This window comes from Penicillium cataractarum, assembly GCF_028827025.1.
Source record: "Penicillium cataractarum strain IBT 29864 chromosome Unknown utg000009l, whole genome shotgun sequence".
Taxonomy (NCBI): Eukaryota; Fungi; Ascomycota; class Eurotiomycetes; order Eurotiales; family Aspergillaceae; genus Penicillium; species Penicillium cataractarum.
Genome location: NW_026622745.1, coordinates 2,412,378 through 2,440,123, shown reverse-complemented (window position 1 = coordinate 2,440,123; position 27,746 = coordinate 2,412,378). Strand labels below are relative to the sequence as shown.

Sequence of the window (27,746 nt, the reverse complement as noted above, 5' to 3'; positions counted from 1 at the left end):
TACTAACATCTCGTCTCCTGCGTCTCTCAGATTACGTCGCTGGTTGTCGTCACCCTCCAACTGAACGTTGAGGTTCCGCTTGGAAGTCTCACGGAAATAAAAACCTCATACTACTCCTGCTGTGGGTAGTCCCTGCCTTAATTCGTCGGATTGGAACGCGCGAAAGGGAACCTACGCCCCCCCCCCTCCGCCTCCCTTCAAGTCCGACGGTGAAAACCTGTCGATCATCCACCCCCGGAACTGCTTCGCTGCTTCCCTCTGCGATGCCTCGCCGGTTTAGCAACAACTCCTCCAACGACACCACTACCAACTCACCTTCCTCGGGAAAGGGCGGTATCGCTATCAAGGCGCCTTCGGTCAAGTCCAATCGCCTGGCCCAGCTCTTCTCCTCCTCGCCCAAATCCAAGGCCGATTCCCAACCAACACTGGCGGCGTCTCAGTCGACTGGTGGGAACAACCCTAACAACTCCCCTCCGCCGATTAGCTCGGCATCACTGTCCTTACCGACGATCTCTCTGTCGACTGCCACTGCGGACAACCCTGCTATGGACGAAATGCCGACCACACTCTTTCAGCCCCCGACTCCTGAGGAGGCCCGCCGGCAGGCCAAGGCCCATGCTCAATTCGGTGTCATCGGTCATCCCAGCCATCGGTACTCCAGTCGCCACCCTGGCGGTGTCTTCCCGGAGCCGGTGATGGATGAGCCTCCGTATTATTACTTGCTCACCACCTACATCAGCTATCTAATCCTAATTGCTTTTGGTCATGTCCGTGATTTCTTCGGCAAGCGCTTCCGCGAAGAGAATTACCGTCACTTGAAACCCCGCAACGGCTACGGTGCCCTGAACAGCGATTTCGACAATTTCTACGTGCGTCGTCTGAAACTGCGCATCAACGACTGTTTCGAGCGCCCCGTCACCGGCGTTCCTGGCCGCACCATCACTCTGATTGACCGGGGGACCAATGATCACAACCACCACTTCTACCTGACCGGCACCACCACCGACACTCTGAACCTGAGCTCCTACAACTACCTCGGATTCGCCCAGTCCGAGGGACCCTGTGCGGACATTGCGGAGGATACCGTTCGGAAGTACGGAATTGCCACTCCTAGCACTCGTGCTGAGGCTGGTACCCAAGATCTCCACGTCGAGGTCGAGGATCTGATTGCTCGTTTTGTTGGCAAGGAAGCATCAATGGTCTTCTCCATGGGTTTCGGTACCAACGCCACTGTTTTCCCCGCTCTGGTTGGCAAAGGTGATCTTCTGATCTCTGATGAATTGAACCATGCCTCCATCCGCTTCGGTGCTCGTCTCTCTGGTGCCTCGATTGCCATGTTCAAGCACAACGACATGAAGGATTTAGAATTGAAGCTTCGTGAGGCCATCTCTCAAGGCCAGCCCCGTACTCACCGCCCCTGGAAAAAGATCCTGGTGGTTGTTGAAGGTCTTTACTCTATGGAGGGATCCATGTGCAACCTTCCCGGTCTCGTTGCCCTGAAGCATCGCTACAAGTTCAACCTGTTCGTCGATGAGGCTCACTCTATTGGTGCTGTCGGCCCTGCGGGCCGTGGTGTTTGCGATTACTTCAGCATTGACACTGCCGAGGTTGATGTTCTGATGGGTACTCTGACCAAGTCATTCGGTGCCAACGGTGGATACATTGCCGCAGACAAGGTTATGATTGACAAGCTCCGGGCTACCAACCCCGGTATCTTCTATGGCGAGGCTCCCGCCCCCGCGGTCCTCATGCAGATCTCTTCCGCTCTCCGTATCATCAACGGTGAACTCGTTCCTGGTCAGGGCGAGGAGCGTCTGCAGCGATTGGCCTTCAACTCTCGATACCTCCGTCTCGGATTGAAGCGTCTCGGCTTTATAGTATACGGTCATGATGATTCACCAATCATCCCTGTCCTCCTGTTCAACCCAGCTAAGATGCCCGCCTTCTCACACGAGATGTTGCGGCGCAAGATCTCAGTCGTAGTTGTCGGCTATCCGGCTACTCCTCTGGTCTCTTCCCGTGCTCGTTTCTGTGTCTCGGCAGCTCACACCAAGGACGATCTCGACCGTGTCCTGACTGCCTGTGATGAGATTGGCAATGTCCTGCAATTGAAGTTCTCTACCGGTATTGCTGGTGGTGCGCTGCCCCCCGTCGAGGAGATGGCTCCCCCACCAGAGATGGAGAAGGAGTGGCACCGCAAGCGCAGTGCTACTCCCACTCCTCCCCGGTGGCGCATTGAGGACGTCATCCGTCGTGGAGTCCAGGACGTCAAGTCGCCATTGTATTAGTTGTTTGGCATCCGTCCTCTGCGTTATGTGATATTGCCCTGGAAATTGCATTGTTATTGGATTGAGCCTTTCGCCTGGAGCTTATTCCTCGACCCCGGTTGGTGCTGGTCACATCGTGTCGTGGTTTAATTATCCATTTTGCCCCTTTGCTTTCCTTTTCGCCTGGTTCTCATTGGGATGCCTCGGTATCTTTTTGCTTCGACGTTCTAGGACCCTTGTGTCCTAGTTCGGACGAAGCAAGGATTTGCTGTCTTGTCGATAGCCGAGGATTTCAAACAGAATGCGACTGTTGTTAGTGAAGGAAAGAAGAAAGAAACCCAAAATCCGGTCATGAATTATTCGAACAAAGCAACGAATGAATATGCCCCCGTTTTTCATATGATCCTGTTTTGGTCCTTTGGAGATGTCTATCCCCAATCCCATTTTTTATTGACCTCGCACGCAGATTCTCCTTTTCTAGTTCATCTCCCTTTTACCTTTTTCATTGTCACTTTTTTGTTGCCTAGAATATTGCCTAATATTGCTATTCCTGTTGCCCGTGGCTTCTGGTACAGGGTGGCTTTCACTTCTTGCCTTCCCTCCCCTTACATTCTTCATGGAGCTGGTCCTGTCTCATGTCCATTCTATTTACTCGATGGCAAGGACACGGGTCGTTCCAGCTCCCACTGTTTTCTTCATTCCTGGCTTTCAGACTGCGGTTGTCTGGAGAACTGCAGGATGGCAGTTGGCTTTCATACAATGGCGCTTGCACACATTACTTTTGGCCTCGCTCTTTGCTGGAAGAGGCCAGGCTGCATTATGGTGGGCTGTTGTCTACTACCTTTTTTGATATATTTTTTGTTTATAATTAGATGAGTGATTGAAATGTCCATATCCTGCGGGTTTAATTATTCTTCATTGGGAGAGAACTGTCTTATATAGTTGATGATGGTCGGAGGCTGATCGAAACGGGATTGGCGCAAGGTTGTGACAAGGTTAAGCTTTATCACGTCACCCCCGGACCAGCTGTCGCCTTATCAGACTGCGGCTCATTTACTATAGGCTGCGCCTATCGCAGGATATGTCCTTTATTGAAAATAGCCTACGTTGAGTCTACAAGGCAACACCGTTGTGAACAAGTGGAACCTCAAAAACTATCCTGAGCTCTCGAGCCGAGTGCCGATCGCATTGGGGGCCAATACACCCTCGGGGCGGAGTGACGGATGGACGATACAGCGAGGCTCGTTCAGTGGACCTCGCCTTGAACCCTTGTCGGTCGCATCGCCTGAATTAGGATAAGTCGATAAGTCGGCAATCAGATAGTACATAGAGTGGACCAGAATGCATGGGCCATGGAGACTGGGCATGGCTTTCTTATGTACTCCAAGGAATTGGGAATAGGCGATGCAAATCTACTTAAATACTGTTATGCTTCCTGGGCTTGATAGCACAAGTACTATGACACGGACATAAGCAACATCAAGATAAGCTTTAGCCACGTTCGGGGATGCCATGTTTAAGAAAAAACATCGCCAGGGCGAAAGACTTTTCATGTTGATCTTCGACATCAACTCTGCGCTTGTAAATTTCATGCTCTTCTCAGTAAAGAGCAGCACCGAGCTCGTGAAATAACGATAGACAATGCGATTGCTAAATCTTAAAAGGGAGCCAATGAAGAACCCTGCACAGCGGGGCGGAGCGCACTCGTTACTATGTTTGGCGATAGTTTGGCACAATGTTGAAGCTAACCGGCCCGAGGGCAAAGTGTTATCCACAACTGCTGTGCGATACCAAAATATCGATTAATTTGTTACACTGTACTTTGTTGTACGCAAGATCCCTGTCCGGCCCAAAGTTCCTTGATTTCCATCTTTGCCAAGGACGCTCGTCCAATGAAGTATTGATGTCCCACACGAAATCCTCCAGGGCAGCCCACTTGCCAATGTACTAATGTTTGAAAGCCAAGAGCTTTGTATTGGCCCCCATCACTCTTTACTCAGCACAGCCTAGGGGGCTTTGCGACCGACGAGACTGTCAATAATGCCTTGCCCAACCTTTCTTTGACTTCTTCAAGGCCGAAGGATCCGCTTTCAGTGCCGTCATTTCCAGTGCGATGCGGTAACGGTCAACGCTCACCAAACATGACCACGTCCACTGCTTCCGCATCAGCGGCTATCCCGTTGACGACGGTGTTTACACCTCCAGCCTCGTGTACGAGTGTGAATTGGGTTTCATCGGATTGCAAGAAAAGCACCTGCGATGGTGTCTACAACATTGTACAAACCACCGACACAGACTGTTACCCATCCGGATGGGCGAAGACGGCTACCTGGTTCTCACCAGGATTGTTTTGTCCGACCGGATATACCGTCAATAATACCAATGTGGTCACCAGTGGCTTGGGTTTAACGGAGACTCAGGCGAGATGCTGTCCCTCGTATGACTCTCCCGTCGAATACCCCCTGCAATATGAAAACATGAGGGTATCATGCTAACACGTTACTTCTATCTAGAGGATACGCCTTTGCAACCAAAGCCTTGGAAGTCTGGTGGACCCCCGAGCCATGCACCAAGATAAGCAGGACAACCACCGTCATCGATTATACCGTCCTCGGCGTAACCCCAACTACCACAACGGCAATCACATACACACATCCCATCATCCACGCATACCCCGTCGAACTAAGATGGCAATCCACAGACAGCGTGGACGCAGTCGTAAAGTCCTCCGCCACGGTCATGTTGACATCTAGCACCGGGACTTCCGCAACATCAACATCGACATCCAGCTCTTCATCCGGGCTCTCCACGGGAGCAAAAGCAGGTATCGGAGTTGGCATTGCCGCAGCAGCCATCATCGTAATCGTCCTTAGTCTCCTCTTCTGGTTCCGTCGAAGGAAAAACCAAAAGGCTGCTACACAGACGTCGGCCGATTACTCCCGTGATGAATCCATATTCCAGAAAGCTCCTCAACAGGAACCCGTGGAGCTAGATGCATACACCCCCGAACTTCATGGGAGCTTTTCACCGGCTTCGGAGCTTGCGAGTGATCAGACCGTTAGTGAACGGGGTTATAGTGATCGTGGACATAGTGAAGGGGCGCAGAGTGAGTATGGTCAGATTGAGAGTCAGATGCATCAAAGTCCGAGGAAGTGATTTGGACGTGTCGGCGAGTTGCATTCCTCGGTTTTGTTCGTGTATTCTCTACTACGGGTCGCGATGATTATACCCTCCTGTCATGGAATAGACGTATATAGTGTTTTGAGCATGGTAAATAGTGAATATAATGTATTACTATGTTGATATTTTGATTCGGTGGGGAAATACGATGTGATTATGCTGGAGTATCAGCAAAAGTAATCTGAGCATTTTGAGGGTTATCACCAACTTCCAGATCTTCCAGTCACTCTCCCCCTCATATGGCCTAGTTGGTCAGCCAGGTTTGCGCTAACTGGTTGGCCAAGGGTGTGCCCCTGTGAAGGAAAATTGAGGGGAAATATGTGGTACAGGTATCCGATGTCGAGCACAACTCCACGGATGACCGGGCACACCCTAAAGGGGGGAGAGGGGGCGGGTGGGATGCGAGCAGGTAAGTGAAAGTACCTTGCTCGCGGATATCTTCTTATTTTATTTTCTTTATAAAAATGATATCTAATACTCTCTTATGTCTTCAATTTTAAATTTTAGATAAGATATTTTAAGGTATTATCGTAGTGTAAAGGGCGATTATTTAGTGGGTGTGGTATAGTACCCGGCCGGGCCAACCTCAAAAGTATGTCCTTCGGCATCGCGACATGACGATGGAGCATTTTAGTGAAGTATATATGGAATGTGAAGGTCGGGGGTTCGATCCATGGCAGAGGCGAGTTCGTTTCTTCTCTAGGTGAAGTGACATTGGCGTGTGGCCAGTCAAGCAGTGGAGGATGAGATGCACGCGTTGACAGTCAACTGTATTATCTTCCTTGCGAAGGCACTGACGCCGTTTGTCTTCAGGATTGAAATATTAGAAGAATATTTTCAAGTATCATCATCGATTGTCATGTTTTATAATCATCAAGGGAATCTACTAGATAACCCCCATCACCCCGACCCAGCAGCAGCCATGTATTAAGAGACATGACGACACGGCTCAGAGCCTACTTAGGCATTGTACTCAAAACAGTAGATCCATAATGACCACACCCAAATCCTCCGCAAGACTTCCCCGACCTTATTGATTGGCAGCCTCGAAACATCTTCAGAAACGTATATTTACACAGAAACAGGAATCATAACACAAGCAGAGAGATATTGGGGTATCTTCTAGGTGACGTCCAGCCTTTTTCTCAACCGCCCATGAAACTATCGTATTCATCGTCGCTGTCCGGTTGCGTCTCAATGACTGTGACATACTGGATCGGGTGCCCTCTCTTTTCATCATCCGAGTCTTCTCCCGGTGGTGGGAAATTCGCCAACCCTCGCAAAGACCTCTCATCTAGCACCATGCACATCCGATAAGCAGTAGAACAACCCCTCTTTTCTTGCGCACGAGTCCAGCTCTTAAAGTGTGCTTGAATAGCATCGGCCGACGCGCCATTGAACTGTGATGGGTCATCCATGATCACAGGATCATGACGGGCCCAAACCTCATGGTAAGGCGTTGGATCCGTTTGCCTGGAGGTAGTGCTTTGTGAAGAGCTGCATTCCGAGTATAGACCGTGTTTGATATAGGAGTTGAGTAGATCCACCACGGCGGGGAATGTAGCATCTGATTCGGGGGTATACGTTGTGCGATAAATAACATATCCCCATGTTGATTTGCTTTGAACAGCCGTGTGAAGACGGCGGGTAGGCCATGGAAGCCAAGATAGACTCATCATGACAATGAGAATCGATCAACAGTCGAGACTTTGAGGGAAAATGACAAGACAAGACGGATGGAAGGAGGATTGAGAACTCCTGGTGTATTTAATTTCATGTACTGCGACTTCCGGCGTTCCGCTGTTCGCTCGTTTCACTGATAGACAAGCTGAGGGGTTTGTCGGGATCCACATCGACTTTTGTTGCCGCGCTTGGGCTACATGTAATTACTAGCGTGTTACTTTGGCCCCAAGTATGCTGGGCCGATGTCGATGATCATATTAATCCACCCCAATTACGTATGTGCACCGGACCATCTGCAGGGGGAAAACTGCCTTGTTTAAGGGGAAAGAGATCACCCTTGCTCAGCCTTGTATTAAGAATCTGAGAGGTACGAGATGTGGCTACATATCTATGAATATCCGAACCATTAAGCTTGAGTGGCTCATAAAATGCATCTTTCTAGTAATAATCTGTCTGTTTGTCCAATTAAATATTGACCTAAAAAAACCTGATATTACTGCCGAAGGTTTCTCTACTCTATAATGTTAGTATATTCTAAGAAAAAGTACATGCATTACTATTACGACCACTGGCACGACATCGAGGCTTAGTTGGCTACTTGGCAGGAAAGTAGCGTATCGGTGAGGCTGAAAAGCGGATCACTTGGGCGCTGCACCTACCTACTTGAGTTGGTGAACCTACATTACAAGGTTCCTGGGTCTCAAGGCGTGACAAACGTGCTCTAAACAATTACTTGTTATAGATATCCAAGGAAATCATAACAAGAACTTGTTATGTACGGAGCAGCAAGTAAATACACTTTTTAATGGACAAGTTGTGTATCTGTCTAACGCGATGGCGGTTCAAGACAGAGTGACTTCTTGACGAGAAATTTATAGAGAATGTAGGCACAAGAAAGTCTAGATGATGCCTTCGCTAATCCTTCAAGTCAGGAACTGTTTTCTAGGCCCTTTTAAGCTCACACCTCATGGCTCGTACATTGGAAACATTTGTCAACGGCTATTCTCTTGTTAAGGTGGAAAGTTACGGTTTATTACTTGGCTCTGTATCGATGATTGCTTAAAGCTAGTTGAACAATCACGGTCCTCCATTTAGCACTAGATATGGGTTGTATTATGGACACGATCCCAAGATGATTTATTCTCACGACATCCATGCAATCCCCAAGCCGTACATAAATTCTTCACAGAAGGTATTAGTGTACCGGTTCGCCAACGCACAGTGAAGACAGAAATAGTCTAACCCCAAAGAGTACCATCATACGACCTTCGGTCATGCCGTTAAGAGCAGGATGCTCGAGTGGTAATGCCTAAGTCGGGGAGTCCTCATTTCCGTAGTAGGGGTCATCGAGCTACCCCCTCTTAACCAGATAATGGAAAGAGTCCAGTAAATCATAGTCGTACCCTCGGCGAGTAAAAACCGGCCAATTTTAGGCCACCCGGAAACCTACGCTGTGGGGGAATATTCTAAACCCTCAGAAGATCGCCCCCACCAACGCCAAGTATTCTTAGCATCTTGGCCCGTAATCCAACAACAAAGGCTTCATTTGAGGCCCTTCTTGGGTTTCAAAAGGATCTTTATCTTGTCTCAGGGGTTAAAAAATTCACTAAAAACATCGATGGACCCTTAAAATCTAAGATCCTTCGATTCTGAAAACTTAACAGCGGCCCCAACTGGGGTCTCTTCGCTATAATAGATTATGGCACATTTAGATGCAATTCCTTTTGAAAAGAGATTCTGACTGTAAAATAGCTCATGGGAATTATTTGCATCCTAGACTATAACGCAAGAGCATGGAATTACCTATCCGGCAGGGGAGATGTGCTTTCAACAAGTTTTCGTAGGCTAGAGCAGTCTCTTAGGTGCCCGGCTCCTAAACAGGGCATCCAGCACAGCCTACAGGATGAGGCCAAGTGGACTAAAGCTTCCTTTGAGGCGCTTCGGCCTTACAATAGGTGTGGACCCTTATTTTCTATTTTAGTTCCCCCCCCCAGCGCTGGGGTTAGTGAGTTTCATAATGCAGAGCCTCTTGGAAAGAAACATATAATAGACGCAAAATAGCTCTATCTCGAGTCTTTTTGCAGGCTCGAGTCTATCTAAAACACTAATCATGGTTACTTCTCACGCGGGATTCCCCCGATCGCTGGTTTCGCTTCTGGCTTCTATTTCTTTGTTGGCTGGAAGTGTCAACGGTTACCCGTTTATTGCCTCTTCAAGGTACGATACCCCAACTCGACCATGTTCATCCAGCTAACTTGGAGCTAGTGACCTGTTGGAAAGAGACCACAAGCCATTCGAACTGAAGTTATGGCCAGTGGGCGCCTCTATCACCTGGGGCCAGCACTCTCAGTCTCGTAATGGTTATCGCAAGCCTCTTCGCGATGAACTTGTATCCGATGGCTGGGATGTGGATATGGTGGGCTCCCAGCACCATGGAAACATGACTGATGATGTACGTTCATCCTTCTATATCGGATCTTATGTGTTTTATGAAAGACTGACACGCTCCAAATCCCTACAGAATGTCGAGGGCTACCCCGGGGCTACCATCGCTACGGTCCAAACAAAAGCCATGAATGCACTCCCAACTCTCCCAAACAAGCCCAACCTAGTCCTCATCAACGCCGGAACCAATGACTGCAGAAAAGACCTCAACATTACCGGCGCTGGCGATCGCATGGAGAAAATGATTGACGCCATCTTGAAAGAAAAGGACATGGAAACGGCAACGATCATCTTATCAACCCTCATCCCATCAGACCAGAAAGAAGTCAAAGCCCACCGAGACGCCGTCAACGAACAGTATCGCAAGCTAGTGACTGCAATGAGCAAGAAAGGTACCTCAATTCGCTTGGCAGAAATGGAAAATGCGCTCTCGTGGCCGCAGGATTACACTGTCGATGGCAAAGCGGATGATACTCATCCTAGCGATGCTGGATATGCGAAGATGGCTAAGGTCTGGTTTGAGGCTATCAAGGATGCGTATCGTGATGGTATTATTAAAGCGACTGGAACAGTGACATCTCCTAATACCGTGACAGAGGTTATTAGCGTGGAGTCGGCTGTTGGGGTTGGGCCTGGTGTTGAGGTTGAGATGGAGGTAGTGACGGAGACTATTACTGTTTCCTAGGTGCGAGGAAAAAGGGTCCATGTTCATATTTTTGTTTGTATTGATTATTTAAGATGAATAGATCGCAGTACTTCAGTCTCGTTTTATCCTACCTGGATTCACAGGTACTTAGTAACTATAGCTACAACAGTGGAAGATCTAAAGAAGCTTCATCAGAAGGCTTTCAGGAACACAAATCAACATCTGGATTGCTAGGAATGTATAATGCTAAGGGTAGGCAGAACTAAGATCCTGATCGGAGACCCAACACCAATGACTAGTGGTACAACAGCCCATGTATCTATTCATCTCTCCCTAAGCCCAAAACCAACAAGAAAAACGCCAGGAGCGAACATGACTCGAGGAAACCCGAGATGCATAATCATAATATGGGTCAGGCCCAAATAGCCGAGCACAACACGATGCAGCAGTAACAAAAGAGAATAGAATAAAGACCAGAAATGATAATAGGAAAGCAACACGCGATGCAATAGTAGGTGCGATCAAATCGCGAGGTCATCAAAATCGTAATGTATCATAATCCGCCTCGTTCCAATCGAGGACGGACCAAAAAAAGAATACGCAAAAGAATTACGCATCACGCATCCTCAGACAGTCCCGTAACGTCCACGGTCCGAGCCCAGAAGAGCCTGCCCCTCTTGTGCAGCTGATTCGCGCTCACACTCACTGCGTGTAGGAGACGCCGAAGGAATCCAGCCGCGCATCCAGCCGCGCACACGCCTCCATCGTCCGCGGCCACGCTTGGGATCTTCATCGTCGGCACCAATGACACTCTCGTCGTCAACATCCTGAGGACCGTACATGAGGAACTGCACGCCCATGAAACCGTCTAATCCAAGTACACCAAATGCGCCAAGGAAGAATGGAATCGCGCGCCCGATCCACTCCCAACGGTCGTTGCCGTGTCCATCCGCCCAGCCACCGCCACCATAGGGAGGGAAGTCAGCCCAGGCGTTGGGGTTGGTCAAAAGAGAGGAAGAGTAGAAGAGGTTTCCGCTGAAAGCAGCCATGAATAGCAATGGAGAGAGACCCTCGGTGCTCTTGCGACGATAGTTCTTATAGAGCTGTGGGGGTCGCGAGCCTAGGTAAAGGATCGTCGACATCCAAGAAAAGACGCGACCCACGATCTCGAGCACAGCCTCGCTAGGAGCGTGAGAAATAGGAGGGTGAGGCGATGGTGATGGCGTAGGGTGGGTAGGGCTGGCGTTGGCAAGCACGGCACAGAGCAGCGAGGCGATAAGCATTGTTCGGGGCAGCGCGAACGGCGGGCTAGCCGAGGTGCTGGCCACACGCACCGAGCGGCGGGAGGAGATGAATTTCTCAGTATGGTAAGGGGGCGTGCGACCAAGGTTCGAATTTAGTGTTGAACCGGTCTGAACACCCATATCCTGAACCTCCGACTTCTTGTGCGTCATATCGACCGGTGCCGGCGGCAGGTGGGTCACATCGTCGCCGGACAAAGCCACGCCTTGCAGAACGTCGCCTCGCGAATGGTGGTCATGCGAATATGGCACCTCGTTGTACCCCGCATACCGGCGCGATTTATAATGGGTGTACCAGAAGAACTGGATCACCAGTGTGACATCAACCAAGACATAGTAGCTCGCGACCACGACCTGCCACCCTGCTTGGCGAGTGAAGAGTGCCCCGAGGAGGTTGCTCGCGTCTCCGGCACACCATATAACCAAGAAAAATATCGATAGACCCGAAGTCGACTGTAGTTGGTAGTTCTTATAGATCTGGGGGAGTTGGGCGAACAGCCACGAGATGATACTGAGTGTTCCGAGCACGGACGAGATCAGCGCGAGTGGGGTGGGGAGGCAGATGTGGAGGTGAGTTGAGATAGCGGTCAGGAAGGGCGACGAAGGCTCGCAGTGATCTGGTAGCGACCCCGATATAAGCGACTGGAATAGAGTCACCGTCATGATCCGGCGAGTTTGTTCAGACGAGGACGCGGTTGAGGGCCGCGACCTGCGTTATCGGCGAAGATGGATCTGGGGAAGTGAGGCAGGCGATCCGGGGCCGCGGGGAACGTGTTCGGGGTCGAGTTGAGACGGAAGAGAGAGCAAATGAAGAGAGAAAGAGGGTCTAAGAGGAGAGTCTAGAGAGAGTCTAAGAGGAGACGCTGAGAGAGGAGAAGCTGAGAGAGGAAAAAGCAATAAGCCAAGAGGAGAGCGCGAAGACAAGTCACCCCTCGCGCATCACGAGAGCTGAACAGACGATCCTTCGCCCGATCGGGGGCTTATCGGCAGATAAGCCCCGTGACTCACCAGATAAGCGACGGTGAGCCTATTACGATTAAGATTATTAAGTTGCTGGATCGGCCTTCCGATTTAGTCCGGAAGACTCTCCGATTCCTTACGTCTTTTAATCACATACTCCATCAATCTTTGATATCACCATTACTCAAGATCCATGCCCAAGATATCAATGGAAAAAAATCAGATCAATATTAGTTTAATACTAATTACAAGACGAATAACAGCGTGAAACCCCCATTTTGAGTGGTTGAGAAACAAAGCCACCGAACCCTGCCATATATAGAAACTGGACCACGTGACGACGCCATTCCTTTCAATACAACTTTACAACATCACTGCAATGGCCAGGATGGCAGCTGCACCCATGAAGCCAGTGGCAAGCACACCGGTTGAGGCAGCGTTGCCGTGAGCAGCACTGCCAGATCCAGAGTTGCCCGATGAACCAGAGGACCCTCCGGTCGCGGCGGCAGTACTGCCGGTCATATAGTGGCTGGTGATCCATGCCTTGACGCTGCTAGGGAGATCCTGGTACCAGGAAGGATAGTGGCCGTGTTGGATCTCGCTGATGATCGAGGAGGCGGCCGTTGGGTTCGCTAACTGTGACAGGTAGGACGGTGGAATGGCGGTAGCGAGGACAGACTCGATGGAGGGAGGAGGCATATCATATCCAAGGCCGGACGGAATGCTGACACTGGGAGCAGCGGTCACCGCAGGGTAGTTGTTGGATTCACTGTTAGATCCTCCATCAGAGCCGGAGCCGGTGGCAGAGGGCAAGTAGGCACTGTAGTCGGTAGGGAGGTCGCTGTAGGCCGTGAGGTAGTCCATGTAGTCGGTATTAGTTGCCCTGGTAGAAGTGTTAGATGATGATATTCAAACTTATGTTTGATGAACGCATCTCTTTAGAGTTTGAACTTACAGGCTGTTGAGCTCGCTCATCAGGCTGTTATAGTAGTCATCACCACTGTCTGAGCCGCCATATTGCCTCTCCTCAACGGCAGCAGCAGCAGCCAGGGCTGACAGGAAAAGAACGTTCAGAGTCTTGGAATGCATAGTGAACCACGAAAGGCTGAAATGAATGTGGAAGAGGGTATAATGGAGGACGAAAGTTGGTAAATAATGGGTATATGAAAATGAGCGATGGCTGAGCGAAGGCCTCCGGCCACTACAGGACAGGGCCGTCTTTATAAACGAAGTCGGACGCACCAGAAACACCGATTGAGCCCCAGTGGACCCTGAATTTAGCGTAATGGATCCTCTGTGTTTTCAGCCTCTAGGACTCCAGCGTCACTCGTATTGCCTCATTTAAACTCCAATCGAGGCGATGCAATCAAAGCCTAGGGGACAGCATTTACTTCACGCCAATGCAAAGTTCTCAGCCCAAGCGAAATCTAGGGTCCTCATCTCATCGAACCACAGCGAGCCATGATCGACCGGGAGGGTCTAGCTGCGGATCTCTCCAAAAAGAATCAGCGAACCAAACTTTTGTCGTGACTTGATGCCTGAACTGGATAGGCGTGTTGGGTATGGTTTCGAGGAGGCTCGTATTTCTGGAGAAAATAGGGGTCTCGGATGGAGATGAATGCCCGTATCAAAGGGTCTTCAATGTTGATCGGACCCTGAATGTGGAATCGTCTAAGCTCAGATAAAGTTCGGAGGGTCCACTATGCCCCTGGAAGTCAACATCGTGCTAAGTCGCACAAACTGCACGATCTCTCTTGAGATATTGAAGAATCTTGGGTGAGCATCGATTGTGGAATATGAATTCCACGGACTCTGATTACTTGGTTCGTTTCAACGTGATACTTAAGTGTTCTTGAGCCTTGAATCAACGGGTTCAGATCAGCAAATGCGGGTCTTAGCGGGAGCATATACGAGGTGGGCGTGCTGCCCGTGGTTCAAAGGCTGAATACGAGGACGGCAAACTTTTCTTTTTGCATTTAGGCACGTTCAGCTGGTGAGGGCGTCTGGCTAATCCAGGGCCCCTGCAAGACCCTTGAGAAAAGAAGCCATGGCTGAGTGTTTGTTCCTAGGCGCGTTTCTAATCTTGACAGCGGACCTTTTATTAATAGTGGAATAACTCCTCGACAAAAGCCAGAGAGTGAGGAACTGGAAAGACTAGGAATTAATCACACGAAATGTCTGCGCTAGAAAACACCGTCTAGATTTCTTTGTCATTCCTAGTCCTGGCTAAAGCTCCTTGTCTTGCGACTTCTCTTCGTCTTCAAACGCCCCTTTCTCGGAATATCGATCAGGGCGGTAGCCAGAGTTCATAAAAATAGTCATGACATGTGTCTCCAGTACCCTAGGGAAACACTAGAATACGACAGCGGTTCATCTCACTTTTCTAGGCACTATAGCTGTAAATTCAACAGCTCCAGACCAGGGTCCTTCAAGCAAAGAAATTGACAGTGCCGAGAGAGGCGTTCCAAAGCCCGCTTCAATTCTCGGCTGCAAATTAACACGACCAACAGGGGAGATCTCTCAAATATAGTTCCCTTGGCATTTTTGGAGGTTATCTATGCACTGTAGTTTTCCGTTGCCGTTCTGGTCGATATTATACCGCCCAGTTGATGCTTTAAAAGTGATCCGTCCCCAGCGGCAGACAGGAAGTCCTCGGATTTCTTCACAAATTCTCAGAATGGTTATTCGCGTACTGATACTTTCGAACTATAAAATTGAAAGTGGTATGGTATAACCCCCACCTCTGTTGAGAAATAATCAACATAACTCATGAGATGAACTATAACAAGGCTTAGTCTCAATAGGACCGCTGTAAGCACAAAGAGCATCAAACCACCCATCATATATGCCATCCCCCAACGTATCAACGTATTATCAGACTGCCCATCTACTAAACAAAAGTCTCATCTAATAGTCATCCTCACCCCGATGTCGCGAGTGGCTTCGACTCCGACTATGTCGATGATGATGGTGATGGTGGTGATGCCCACTACCATGCTCATGGTGATGTCCATGTGAATGCCGACCACTATCCTTCAATTTGCCTTCCAGAAAGTTGCCCACGATAACACCTCCAATCGCACCCAACAGGCCATGGTCCTTCTTATGACCGAAATAATACCCCGCGGCTCCGCCGGCCAGAGAACTTCCAATTCCACGTTCACCCTCGGCGTCGGCGCCTTGGTTTAACGGACGATCTTCGTCACCGCGATAGTGTTGTTGGTCTGCATTCGATACATGCACAGAGGGTGGGCGGGGACTAGCAGATGGAGTGTATCGTGGTTGGTCGGCGGGATGGCCACTATGCATGTCAGTTGAGTGGACTTCATGCGCGTCTTACCACGAGCGCATGATTCTTACTAGTAGCCCAGATTCTCTGGAACTTTGCCTTCACCTGCGGGCGGCATTCCTGTAGTCATGGCTGGACCCATATAGTCTGGCTGCCCTACAGGCGTGTAACTTCTCTCCGGCGCGCCACCTTGATACGGCTCTGGGGCGAGGTGATAAGGACTCGGACTCGGGTTCTGCTGCGGAGCATATCCATAGTTTGGATCAGGTTGTTGTTCTGCACCACCGTATGGTTGCTGATATTGATAGCTGGGCTGTTGGTGAGCCTGAGGTTGCTCCTCTGGTGGATAGTAACCGACCCCGCCCGGAGTGGGCGTTGAGTATGAAGTGTATGGGTTGTAGGGATCGGCCATGATGGCGAAACTAGTCAGTGAGGAGCGACTCGATAGCGGAATTTTAGGAATCTGAATAAGACATTCGGTCGTGATCCTTCTTATACGAGAAGTGAAAGAAAGAGAAATCAGCAATGTCGGCGCATCGAGTAAACATCGAGTCTGCTGACGGGAGCGCGCTATACATCATGGTGCGGCTGACCTGCCCGCACGACCCTCTGCACGGCAAAAATCTTGGCTCTGGAATGTGCTGACGCCAATCACCACCGCAGAGGTGTGGAAGCAAACTATAATCGAGAGCACCTCCGCCCTAGAATGGCCGTGGTTATCATTTTCCTCTACGAGACTGATATCTTGGAAGCTTCAAAGTATTGAAATTGCGGCAAGTCATCTTTCCAAAATGACAGGACTATAAAAAAAAGACAGACGAGTAAATACGGATGAATCGGGGTATTCCGGCGAAACAAAGATCCAAACAAAAAGAGAAAACAAGGAAGGATAGGCAAAAGTATCCAGTGCAAGGCCGTGCTGGAGGTTGATCAAGTTGGGATGACGGGTCGCTTGTGCCTTGGCGAGTGGAGTGAAAGGACAAAGGGCAAGCGAAAGAATCAGATGCATCGAGTGAGCTGGCATGAGCGCAAGGAAGACCTTGAGATGATGAAAATTGAGATAAAGAATGGAAGAGGACCGGCCAGGTATGATGTGCGCAGCACACTGGAACCCCTGTCGTGTTTTGATAAATCTTCTAGAAGATAAGGGCAACAGTCCCGATGAACATATCGACAGATGCACTGGGACGAGCAAAATGTACACCAAGGCGACTAAGCACTCGGGCTCTGCATACTCCGCGTTGTGCTGGAGTGTCGCTTGCGCTGGGACATCCACTTGACAAGCATCTCGTCGAGTTGATTGTTCATCTCTTTAAGCCGTTTACTCTCTTCCTTGAAGAGACGGCCAGTCACGGGGTGGTCAGGGCCGGCCGGGGGAATGTTGGATTTGTCGTGGACAATAATGAAAAGGTCGCGAATGTCGTTTTCTTCGTCGAGATATGATCGTAGGCTGGCATCACTCCAGGTCGGTGTGTCAACTGAAAGCGTGTCCAGTGATATATGGGTAGTCTCGTCGGACTTGAGGTCGTTGACGTCGACCTCAGGCGACGACGGTGGCGAGGCAGGGGAGAGAGATCGGGCCCTCAATACGGCTTCCTTGGTCAGCCCGGGCGCGGCGATTGGAATATGAGACTCTTCAACCGGAGAGAAGCTGCCCGGAGATTGCGATCCTGAGTCAGCGTGGCCAGTCACTATCTTCGGGGTGAATCTTTGCGGTGGGGAAGCCACGGAAGGCTGAGTCCGCTCATGTGATTCGTATGGTTCTCTCCACTGGGCCTCACTGGATGGGCGATCGACTGGAGAAGCCAACGTATCTTGAGACTCGACCGGAGCAGCAAATGACTCCTTCGAGGGACTTCGATGGCTCACAGGAGAAGCTACAGTTCCTCGGCTCTCATTGCGGCTGTCGGTTTCCCGAGATGTAACTCGTCGAATAGACTGGCCAGTCTGATTCCCGATCACGATCTCTCTTTCCTTGGTCGAGTCTTCTGTTACAGCATCGGCCTGTCCATCAGCCCGAGATGTGGGAGACAAGATGGATGGCGGTTGCTTTTGCAGCCTGTTGCTGGTCTGCCGCTGTGGCTTGACAGACCGCTGTTCTGGCGACAAAGACTCCAGGGATGTCTTGGGTTGAGGCGAAGCTCGGAAGGCAGATTCGGCTGGAGATCGCTCAACCTCCTCGAGATCATCGTCAATTGATTTGCTCTTCTTATCCTTTCGCTTGAATAAACCGCTGAGCATCCCGGGTTTCTTATCCTTGCGCTTCTTGTCGTCTTTACCCTTGTCGTGCGAGGCAGTGGATTTGTCGATCGATTCAAAGCTTCCACGTCCGGGCTGGAAAATAGTCAGTCAAATGATAATTCGAGCTCTGAATTTGCTTGCGCTACATACGTCTTTCCAGTCATTACCCAAGGTGGTGCTGCTGGATTCATCACGCAGCAGGTTAGGCGTGAGGGAAATTTTCTTCGGCTCGGCGGTGTCATCCTTGAAGAAAGAATCTGTGTTGCGTACAGTGCCGTTTCTGGATCTACTAACAGTAGGTTCTGTTGTTGAAATGTTGAAATTAGGTCGCAACGTTCGCGCAATGACGCCTGAGTGGGTTGTGCACTCTTACCTTCCGGATCAAAGAACTCCTCGCTCGACCGTCTTGGCTCATAGCTCGCTCGCTCTGGCTCTTGCTTTTCAGGCGACTGTGTACCCTCAACCCGTTCTGTGAGCTTTTCCCTCTGAGACTTGGTGCGGAGAGGCTCCACAACAATATCTTCATTTTGCTCTTGAGCTTCGCCATCCTCCGACTCGACGGTTTCATCATCATTGAAGAAATCGCCATGCTCATCTTCCTCGTCTGTCGAGTATTCAACGTCCGAAGCTTCAATGTAAGTCGGTGGGGCAAAGTTGACGGTTTTGGCGTTTCGTCGTCGCATAGCCTTCTTCAGAGGATTTTTGGACTTTTCAGAGTTATCCCCTAGCATGGTTGCGGAGAGATCCACGTTGCGGTGCTTGTTTAATCTAGCAAGACGCTCGGTGGGAGTTTCGATGTGTTCAGCAGGAAGATATCCGATACTTCCATCTTTGACAACTCGTACAAGCCACCAATAACTGTTGCTATCGTCTAAAAGCACCATGGTATCTCCCTTGGCGGCGTTTGCTTGTCCATCGACGGTTGCGATAAAATTGTGAAGCGCGTAGACGAATTCAAAATCAATATCCTCTGCACTTTTGTTAGTTTCGCCTAATTTCGGGAACTTGTCTTTGATCAACGCACCGTCATCGATAGAAGGAGAACTAGACAGCTTGTCCATCATGTCATCGTCAAGAAGATCGTCGCTTTCACCGTCCGCCAAGTCGCCATCTTCCTCATGATCATATTCTCCGTGTCGTCCTATATCCTCATCCGTCTCTTCCGGTTCACCGTACATATCGACGCCATCTCGGTACTCGTGATTGCCATTCAAGGTGGATCCACTGAGAATCTCTGCCTTCGAGTCTTGCTCGGCATGGCGAATGGAAAGTTCCTGATGGGGGGCAGGCCGGCCGCCCCCAAGGGGATTGGGATGTTCGGGTTGCTTGGTATGATCTTTGGCCGATGGAGTATCGTGGTCTTGAAGGTCCAAGGTATCTAAACCGTTACTGTGGTCAGCACAAGTACATCCTGCTTCGGAGGGACAGACGAGGTTTCGAATAAGAATGAAGGGGTTCCATGCAACATACCGGCTCGAATCATTTGAGGTCTCGTCATGGTGATGGTCGAAAGGAACGTGGGATTGGCGTGGAGTGGCCTGTAGACACCAAGGTGTCGACGGAAGGGGCGATTGTTGAACCAGCACTATCGGCCTTGAACAAACAAGGGACGAGCAACGTCAAACCCTCGGCTCTTGGCGGCAGGGTCTCCGAAACCCGAAGATTGAATCTCCAAGGAGACTCTAGAAGGTGAAGCAATGACCCCAAAAAGAACGACTGCGGCTGGATGAAAGGTGGGGGCTGGTGCTGCACTTTCAGTTGCAACACGGGGCAATGAAGGCACGGAGGCACAAGGAGAAAGAAACTACTGCCAGAGCGACATTGAAAGGAAGAATGAAAGGGTCAAATCGTGAAAGAGTCACGGTCGGGATCAATTCGTATCCCCAGACCTGGGCCAAAAGGAGGTTGCGTCCAAACAAGCGCCCCTTGCGCGCGGCTAATCATGTAACCAGGGGAGTTGGAGCCCCTGAAACCAAAGTGCCTAAAATGGGTAAGTAGGGTAAAGGGTTGGCCACGTTTCACGTGATGTACACCTACATTGTTATGAACGGATGTCTATGACCTCATCTAGAATTGTTTGTCATGTTTGCTTGATGACCTACATCACCACCTGATTCCAAGTCAGGTGACCGAACGCTATTCCCAATCTAGGCACCGCGCCTCCGTCATCACCCGAATTCTTCCGACTCTCCAATGCTCCAATGCTCCGTTGGAATTGGCCCTTGCTTGGCTCCAACCAATCTCTCTCCACTGATGATTATTTTCTGCCTCTGACCTCACATTATTGCTTCTTCTGTATTCCTTTGCACTTCCCCATTTCTTCAGACGCCCAACCTCCCAACCTATAAAACTTCTCTTACCTTCCCCATACACCTGTCCTACGTCTGTTCCTATCACCCACCTTACCAGCGATACTCAACTAGCGCCTCATCCCCGCTTCTCGAGACGCTTATCGCCCCACATCTCATCTACGCCCCCAAATCGTCAGATCAGAAAAAAGTCAACATTATATTTCGCACGGCAGAGGGTTCATAGAACCCGACTGCAAGCCTTTCGCAGGCTAGCAAGCAGAACGACGTCGTTCTCCGTATTTTCGCACTCGTCGGGGGCATGGCGCACCCGGAGAGAACTGGATTGGCAGGCTTGAGGATTGAGACTTCGTTCCGCCAGCAGCGATCAAGTTGGCCGGAACAGAATGAGGCGGGGAGGAGGAGATCGACGGCGGGTGGCGATGGTATCGAGAGCGACCGCACCAAGTTAAATCATGACTATAACGCGCATCGCCGCGATACTAATGAAGACCGCAGTGTGCTCAGTGAAATGCATTCAGTCACTCCTCCCATCTCAGTACCTCGCCCCGATGGACGTTCGCAGGACGACTCGTCTTATCCTGACAGGCCGGACGATGTCCAGGGCTCCCCGCTAGACAACTATCTACAAACGCGTCGTTCCTCAATCACCTTCAACCCGAAAGTGTCGCTTGAGTCAGGCTTGCAGCGCCCACTGGAAGAGCCTCTTGCCAAAGGCGATGCCAGAAATCGTCCCCCGCTGAAATTCGAGTCCCGGACCTCAGGCCTCCGAAATGCCCTCTCGCAAGACGATGACTCCGCCAACAGGAAATCTGGCCCGTGGGGGTATGACTCCAAACGACCCCATGAGGAGCGGGGTATCCCGACCGGAGCCTCCCGCCAACGACACGCGGGGAGCCCGGAGAGTGATTCCATGCCTGGTACAGAGATAGATCAGCCAACGTCTCTCACATCGCTTTCGACAGCATCTCCCATCGCAGACGAAGTACGTACGCCACCTAGCAGCGTCAAAGATGCCTTGCTATCACCACTTTATATCACTTCGCCAACGCAGTCATTTGCGTCTCCGGAAGATCGCAGCGCTTCATGGTCCGGGGGTATTATAACTCCCTTTGGTAGCAAGACTCGCAGGTCCACCTTGGATCGTAGCAGTAGTCTGCGCAGCTCTGCCACCCGGCATGTTTCCCGACGGTCTACTATGTCTAGTGGAAAGTCGCCCGCCAGTGCGTTCCTATCCATGTGGTCTGGCAAGGACGAGCCGGCTGCGTCCCCGGACGACGAAGGTCAGATGGTGGGCACAGACTACGTGCTTGGAAAGCAGATTGGCTTCGGGGGCTTCAGTGTGGTCAAGGAAGCCTACAAGGTCGAAGAGCACGGTACTACCAAGCGACTTGCTGTCAAAATTGTCAAGAAGAATGTTACCGATCGCAGCGAGAGGGAGAACGAGGAAGTTCAGGCAGAGTTTGACCATGAGGTTCGGGTTTGGCGGTATCTCAATCATCCTCATGTCTTGACCCTGGACGCCGTTTATGAGACAGACTTTGCAACCTTCTGTTTCACTAAACTCGCCATCGGTGGTACACTGTTCGATCTGGTCCGCCAAAATCGCCAGGGCCTTGACATTACGCTTGCGAAGAAATATTCCTATCAACTTGGCTGTGCAATTCGCTACCTGCATGAAGATGCGCGAGTCGTTCACCGCGATATCAAGCTGGAAAATTGCCTTCTTGACCCCATCGAGACTCTTGATGGCACGACATCGTCGAACCTAGTACTTTGCGACTTTGGAATGGCAGAATGGATGACCACAGACGATGGTGGTGAATCGCCCGACCCTTACGACGAGGTTGCGGATCGGCCCCCGCCCAAGCACATGGGCCCTGCCAACTCCAGTACCAGTGTTGCGGGCAGCCTAGAATATGCTTCCCCAGAGTTACTGGAATCTTTGAACGGAGTTATCCATCCTTCGGTCGACATTTGGGCCTTCGGTGTGATTGTCTACACAGTGATTGTTGGATCGCGACCTTTCCAAGACTCCTTTGCCCCTCGCATCAAGTCGAACATTCTAAGTGGCACGTGGAACCGCGAAGCCATGCTCAGCGGGGTTGCTGACGAGTCCTTGCAAAAGGACCGACAGGATGCCCTCGACTTGGTCCTTGGCTGTCTTGAAATGGACGTTCACAAGCGATGGACCATCCGTGACATCTTGGCCAGCTCCTGGCTACGAGAAGTTGCTGAGAGTGAAGAAAGCTCGCCGGACTCGGTCTGGAAGCTTTAGATGGTCCATCTATCGAAGGCCTTCATCGTTCCACAACCATGCTCTCTACATTGTTTTGCAGTGGAGAAACAACATGCGAGGGATAAACCTCTTTTGCTCTTATTTGCTATTTGATCTGGCGCTTCTATTGCTCAAGCGCTGGCGTTATGTTTTGGAACTTTTGATCACCACGATACCCATTCGTTCCCATTCGTGAGATTGGCAACACAATGTTTCTTTTTTGCCTCATGGCATTGCTTTTCTTTCTTGTTTTATTTATCGGCTTTTCGGATTTACTTTGGATATTCCCCGGTTTCTAGCGCTTTTCTTTTTTTGGGGGATTGGAAGGTACTAGGCTCGGTATGACCGGATGGATAACGATACTCTACTCGCAATGGGCAAGCATGGCGTTTTCTTTTTCGGGGCATTCCGTTTTTTTTTCTACTCTTTGGTCTCTTCTCTATTGGGTTTCATGACTTGCTTCTCCACTATGGTACACTTTATATGAACGGATCTGGATATTTTGGCTCTCATCGTCCCCCCCCCCAATCTCGCCTATTTACTCTTACTTTACCTAAATTGGGTGGTTGTCTTTTTTTTCAGCCAGAGCAATAAATACTAAAACAACTCGAATCACTTCTCTCGCTATAAATCGAAATCTAATACAATTTTTGCATGGCCTAGTCATCGTAGCATAATCTAATATATCACACCGTGATCTGACAGCAAGGAGAACGATTTTTATGACCGAGGAATATTCAAGGCTAGATAGTATACATGTACATATAAAATGCTGCACCAAACAACAAATCCCAACATCCAGAACCTCTACCCCAAAAAATACAATCCTAATCCACACAGACCCTCTCAAAAACCACAACCCAATTACCAAAGTCTGTTCTCCGGCAGAACCTTCTCCTTCTTCGTACCAGCAGCCGACTTACGCTCCTCCGGCGAACGGAAGAACAAACTAGGACCCTCCATCGGCTTGAGCAGATGAGCCAGATAACCCCTGTGCGCGGGGTCACGGTAATACTCAACATCACGACGGCGCGTCGGATCCGGCAAACGATACTTCAATCCCAAGTTCTTCATAACAGTAGCCTCGGACACATCCTCGGGGGCACCGTCAGCCTTGAGCAACTCCTTGGACCCGCTCTCGGGCGACCAGGCCATCGAGATGAAAGGGTGCGACTCCATGCGGAGGATGTGGCGGATAGCGATGCGGGTGTAGAAGCGGGTTGTCAGCGAGCCGCCGGCGGCTTCGACGGCCTCGATTGCGGAGCTGGAGGCGCGGGAGACGACGAGGTGGATGGGTTGTTTGAGGGCTGTGGCGGAGCCGCCGAGGACTTTGACGCCGTCTTTGGATTGGTGGATGCATCGGGAGTGGGTGAGTTCGCGGATGGTGATGGGTCGGGTTGGGTCGATGCGGCCCTGGTCGATCCATTCTTGGATGCGTTCAAGGTTGACGGGGGCCATGTCGACGGCGAAGCTGGAGGGGGAGTGTTAGTTTGACTGGCGTTCTCTAATCTTCTCAAATGCATGACTTGAGGTGTAGCCAGGTATTGACGAGCCAATTGAGGCGTGACTCGAACGAGGGAGAAAAAAAGACGTACATGTTGTTCCATCCTCGCTCGCCGTGCACGACGATATCCTTCGTCTGACCACCATTGAAGCCTGCAGGGACCTTGCCGTGCTGCTTCTGACCCTTGTGACCACGTCCGGAAGTTTTACCCTTGCCGGAGGCAGGACCACGACCACGGCGGATGCGCTTGTTGTACGCTGTGGGATTATCGGAGAGCGAGGAGAGAATGGAGGAGTTGCGGGATTGCTGGAAAGTCGGGGTGAGGAAGGCCAGGGGCGAGGCTTGGGTGAATGGCCGCGCAATGAATTGCGATAGCTGCATGGGCAGCGCCATCAATCGAGGTGGCATTGTGACGGTTTGGCTGGTTGAATTCGCTGAAGTTGGTTTGTTGGTCGGGAAGAGGACGGAGATCTTTGATGAGGCGGAGAAACGTCGGGCCGGGCTAGGGACTGGACTCGAGGTAGGAGGACCTCGAATGCACCTCGAATGCACACTGCCTTTTCAAAAATTGACAGGGTCAATTGTAACGAGATGTTTCTATGAAGCTGATGTACTCGAATTTATTATTTTACTTTGTGCATTCACGCAGGTTCAAAAGTATGGTATGGATAAATCTGGTTGCTTGGTATGCTGCGACACTGTGTCGCCTAGAATAAAACGCCATAATATGCTAATGCACCATAGCGATGACCCGGTTGTTCATAGAAACAAGCAAAGAAACAAGAAAAAAGACAACGCCTCAGATGCCATCCCCAACCAAAGAATCCGGTTTTTCGTTGGGGAGGTCGAACACCATAGCCCCTTCTAGCTGGGGAACGCCGAGAAAAAAAAATGCAATCCACCATCATGAAACGGAATATGTGTACATGAAAAAGGGGGGGGAAATGGGTGATAAAAGATACATAGCGAAGGGTAGGGTAGGTTGGTTTTCTCATGAGATAGGTCATAGCGCGGTCACGTCGTCATCAAGGAGAATGGTGTAGGACAGGAGGATGGTCTAGCCAGAGAACTGAGTGGGAGGGAAGAGAGGCTGGAAGTGGGTTTGGGTCCAGGTCTCCGGGTGAATGTAAGGTAGCAGCCCGGTCTTGCGGTCAGCGGAGGTTTTACCCAGCGGCTGATAGTGCATGTGGTCGAAGGGAACACTGCGCTGCTGCTGCATGGAGGTAGAAGGAGGCGGGATGAGCAAGGTATGAACCGAGCGAACGGGTCGGTAAGGAGAGTTGCGGTTGGCGAGGAAGTAAGAGGGAGATAGATGCTTTTGCGGAGTGTGCACAGAGTAGGCAGATACGGCTGGCGAAACAGTGGCAGAGGTGACTCCATATGGGCTTTGGTGACGGCCCAGATCTGGGAGAGAGGGCGTGTTGTAGACGCCAGATGCCATGGTAGTGGGAACGGCAGCAGATGACATTTGCTGGGCCCAGTTGGAAGTCCGGTTGTAGACTTGACCCATCGAAACTGGCATTGGCAGCTGAGAGACCGCAGTGGAAGGGATAGATTGGGGCATAGGGTTGGAGGAAGGAGGTAGGTTGGGAGGTGGAAGACGGGAAACATGTCCCAATATCGGGACTTGACCCACGGGCGCCGAGGTCGGTGTCAGAACCGGTGGAAGAGTAGGGACCACGGAGGTCAAGTTTGACGATGGAATTGCCAAAGAAGGAGCAGTGTGCGCAGAGGTCATCACCACACGCTTCGCAGGGTGAAGCTCATCTTCGTCATCACGGCCACGCTTGCGGGTTCCACCCACAGCAACTTCGCCCTGCTGCGAAGTACCAGGGTATGGTAGGGCGGACAATGGCGTGTACCAGTGAGACGAGGGATGCGACGGTGGTCTGTATGGATCCATCGGGGGCGAAGGGAGCTTAGACAAGGGCGATTGGCCCTGGAGACGCGGCGGCGAGACTTGCATCACGGGGATCTCGCCTTCGGCGGGAAGCTTCGATGCCTGGTTGAAGTAGTCGCTGAAGAGGCCCAGCTTGGTGTGCCATTGGGCCCATTCTTCCTTGGAGCAGAACAGGTCATAGCGAATGTTGCTGAGGAACTCGACCTCCATGATGTGGATCTCCTGCACTGCGATCCCAGAGACCTCGGCCCATGTCTTATTGGTGTAAGTGTTATCGTCGAGGTCTGTGGCTGAGTCAGCATTTGATTTTCTTATCGATTATCTTTTAAGGCGGTGAAGCGATAACGCGAATACTCACATTTATTGCCGAGCATCAACGCCACGGTCATCAACCGGAATTCACTGCCCTTCTTTCCCTTCACGCCGGAGTTGAACTTCTTGAGTCGGTAGACGAAGAGGAGGGCCAGGATAATCAGGTTCTGGCTGACTTGTGTAGTCGAAAGAATCGAAGCCACCCACTTCTGGAAGCCGACGGTGGGGATAGCCTCTGAGACGAGGGAAGGCGCTGGATGGCGGCGGTCTTCAATGTCTTGCAGTTTGGAGGTCTTCTCAAACCAGAAGAGGCAAGTCATCTGCAAAAATAAAGCCAGTTAGCTTGACGTGTTCTTGTTGTATAAAAACTGCGATTCCTTTCCCAATGAACTCATACCTGAGCGGCAAACTCGGCCAAGCTGCCCTTGCTGTTATTGATTGATGAAGGAATGCGCAGTGCCGAGCTTGACGTCGTTCCAGTCGACTTCTTCTGGCTGGCGGGTTCCGTTGCGGGGACTTCTTTCACAGGCGCCGAGTGAGTTTCCGATTGATTGGACTTCATAGAAGCCACCATGGACGACGAAATTGAATCATAGTGCGGGCGCGAGTGACTGTACAGGTGCGAGGGCATGGCATGTCCTTTTCCTGCGTAGGCCGCGGACGGCATGGCATTGTAGGCCACGCCGGTCATGTCGCCGGGAGGAGTGGGTAAACCGTCCCGGAAGGGAGCAGTCCAGCAAGATCCCGTCGTTGCGAAGGCCGGCTTCGTAGATGGGTAGGTGTGAGATGTCAGGTCGACGGTAGGAGTGATGTGGCCAAGAGTCGTGGAGGATCGAGAACCCAGCGTTGGGGGAGACATAGGGATAGTGCGGAGAGAAGTTGGGAAGTGAGTCGAAGAAACATGTGGGAGTAAATCTGGTCGGGCGCTTTCACTCTCGATCAAGGAATTGGTCGATCCAGGCAGAATAGGCCGAGAGAGACGGTATTCAGACATCCATATCCAGGCAGCATATAAATCGAAGAACCGATTCGGCAGGCACCGTGGGGAACGTTTTTGAAGATCCGTAGAGAGACTTTCCCCAATTGGGAGACAAGGCAACGAGAGGCGAAGTGGTGGTAAAAGCAGGCGACGTTAGAACGGCGTGATTGAAGATCTATAAGGGAAGGAATGAAATGATATAAGAAATGCGGCGTAGTTCAGTTTTCTAGAGGGGCAACGAGAATGATGTATATGGAAATAGCCAAGAACCGGTCCATATAAGGAGGAGACTAAACCCGCGAAGGGAACCACCCATTCAAGAGAAGTGGCACTTCTGTAAATTTCCAAAAATTGATAAATTAATCAAATAATTCAGAAGGTGGAATCCCCCCCCCCCCCCCCCCCCCCCCCCAAAAGGAACGTTCACGGCTAGGCGGGACAAGAGAAGGATA

The 27,746-nt window shown here is 50.7% G+C and overlaps 11 protein-coding genes across 11 annotated transcripts; 4 read left to right on the top strand and 7 right to left on the bottom strand.

The window, feature by feature from the left end:
• Window positions 1–263: 263 nt before the first annotated feature.
• Window positions 264–2,288, top strand: lcb2 (putative serine palmitoyltransferase 2; the record flags this gene model as incomplete). Its single annotated transcript, XM_056704390.1, has 1 exon — window positions 264–2,288. The coding sequence occupies one exon, from the start codon at window positions 264–266 to the stop codon at window positions 2,286–2,288; it is 2,025 nt and encodes a 674-aa protein (XP_056550350.1).
• Window positions 2,289–4,408: 2,120 nt separating this feature from the next.
• N7496_011476 (uncharacterized protein) lies at window positions 4,409–5,372 on the top strand (the record flags this gene model as incomplete). Its single annotated transcript, XM_056704389.1, has 2 exons — window positions 4,409–4,704; window positions 4,781–5,372. Coding segments are annotated over 2 exons (888 nt in total), but the record flags the coding sequence as incomplete, so codon positions are not given.
• Window positions 5,373–6,592: 1,220 nt separating this feature from the next.
• N7496_011475 (uncharacterized protein) lies at window positions 6,593–7,123 on the bottom strand (the record flags this gene model as incomplete). Its single annotated transcript, XM_056704388.1, has 1 exon — window positions 6,593–7,123. The coding sequence occupies one exon, from the start codon at window positions 7,121–7,123 to the stop codon at window positions 6,593–6,595; it is 531 nt and encodes a 176-aa protein (XP_056550348.1).
• Window positions 7,124–9,240: 2,117 nt separating this feature from the next.
• Window positions 9,241–10,260, top strand: N7496_011474 (SGNH/GDSL hydrolase family protein; the record flags this gene model as incomplete). Its single annotated transcript, XM_056704387.1, has 3 exons — window positions 9,241–9,347; window positions 9,396–9,582; window positions 9,652–10,260. 3 exons carry the CDS (start codon window positions 9,241–9,243, stop codon window positions 10,258–10,260), a joined length of 903 nt encoding a protein of 300 aa, XP_056550347.1.
• A 587-nt stretch (window positions 10,261–10,847) lies between these two features.
• On the bottom strand, window positions 10,848–12,185 carry N7496_011473 (PQ-loop repeat-containing protein; the record flags this gene model as incomplete). Its single annotated transcript, XM_056704386.1, has 1 exon — window positions 10,848–12,185. One exon carries the CDS (start codon window positions 12,183–12,185, stop codon window positions 10,848–10,850), a length of 1,338 nt encoding a protein of 445 aa, XP_056550346.1.
• A 660-nt stretch (window positions 12,186–12,845) lies between these two features.
• Window positions 12,846–13,571, bottom strand: N7496_011472 (uncharacterized protein; the record flags this gene model as incomplete). The annotated part of the gene is made up of 2 exons (XM_056704385.1): window positions 12,846–13,365; window positions 13,438–13,571. The coding sequence occupies 2 exons, from the start codon at window positions 13,569–13,571 to the stop codon at window positions 12,846–12,848; spliced, it is 654 nt and encodes a 217-aa protein (XP_056550345.1).
• A 1,818-nt stretch (window positions 13,572–15,389) lies between these two features.
• On the bottom strand, window positions 15,390–16,234 carry N7496_011471 (uncharacterized protein; the record flags this gene model as incomplete). The annotated part of the gene is made up of 2 exons (XM_056704384.1): window positions 15,390–15,783; window positions 15,843–16,234. Coding segments are annotated over 2 exons (786 nt in total), but the record flags the coding sequence as incomplete, so codon positions are not given.
• Window positions 16,235–16,983: 749 nt separating this feature from the next.
• N7496_011470 (SH3 domain-containing protein) lies at window positions 16,984–19,510 on the bottom strand (the record flags this gene model as incomplete). Its single annotated transcript, XM_056704383.1, has 5 exons — window positions 16,984–18,105; window positions 18,163–18,314; window positions 18,386–18,982; window positions 19,037–19,390; window positions 19,483–19,510. The coding sequence occupies 5 exons, from the start codon at window positions 19,508–19,510 to the stop codon at window positions 16,984–16,986; spliced, it is 2,253 nt and encodes a 750-aa protein (XP_056550343.1).
• A 1,112-nt stretch (window positions 19,511–20,622) lies between these two features.
• On the top strand, window positions 20,623–22,599 carry N7496_011469 (uncharacterized protein; the record flags this gene model as incomplete). The annotated part of the gene is made up of 1 exon (XM_056704382.1): window positions 20,623–22,599. One exon carries the CDS (start codon window positions 20,623–20,625, stop codon window positions 22,597–22,599), a length of 1,977 nt encoding a protein of 658 aa, XP_056550342.1.
• An 864-nt stretch (window positions 22,600–23,463) lies between these two features.
• Window positions 23,464–24,511, bottom strand: N7496_011468 (mitochondrial 54S ribosomal protein uL15m; the record flags this gene model as incomplete). Its single annotated transcript, XM_056704381.1, has 2 exons — window positions 23,464–24,070; window positions 24,195–24,511. 2 exons carry the CDS (start codon window positions 24,509–24,511, stop codon window positions 23,464–23,466), a joined length of 924 nt encoding a protein of 307 aa, XP_056550341.1.
• Window positions 24,512–25,160: 649 nt separating this feature from the next.
• On the bottom strand, window positions 25,161–27,174 carry N7496_011467 (uncharacterized protein; the record flags this gene model as incomplete). The annotated part of the gene is made up of 3 exons (XM_056704380.1): window positions 25,161–26,287; window positions 26,362–26,635; window positions 26,713–27,174. 3 exons carry the CDS (start codon window positions 27,172–27,174, stop codon window positions 25,161–25,163), a joined length of 1,863 nt encoding a protein of 620 aa, XP_056550340.1.
• Between the last annotated feature and the right edge of the window lie 572 nt (window positions 27,175–27,746).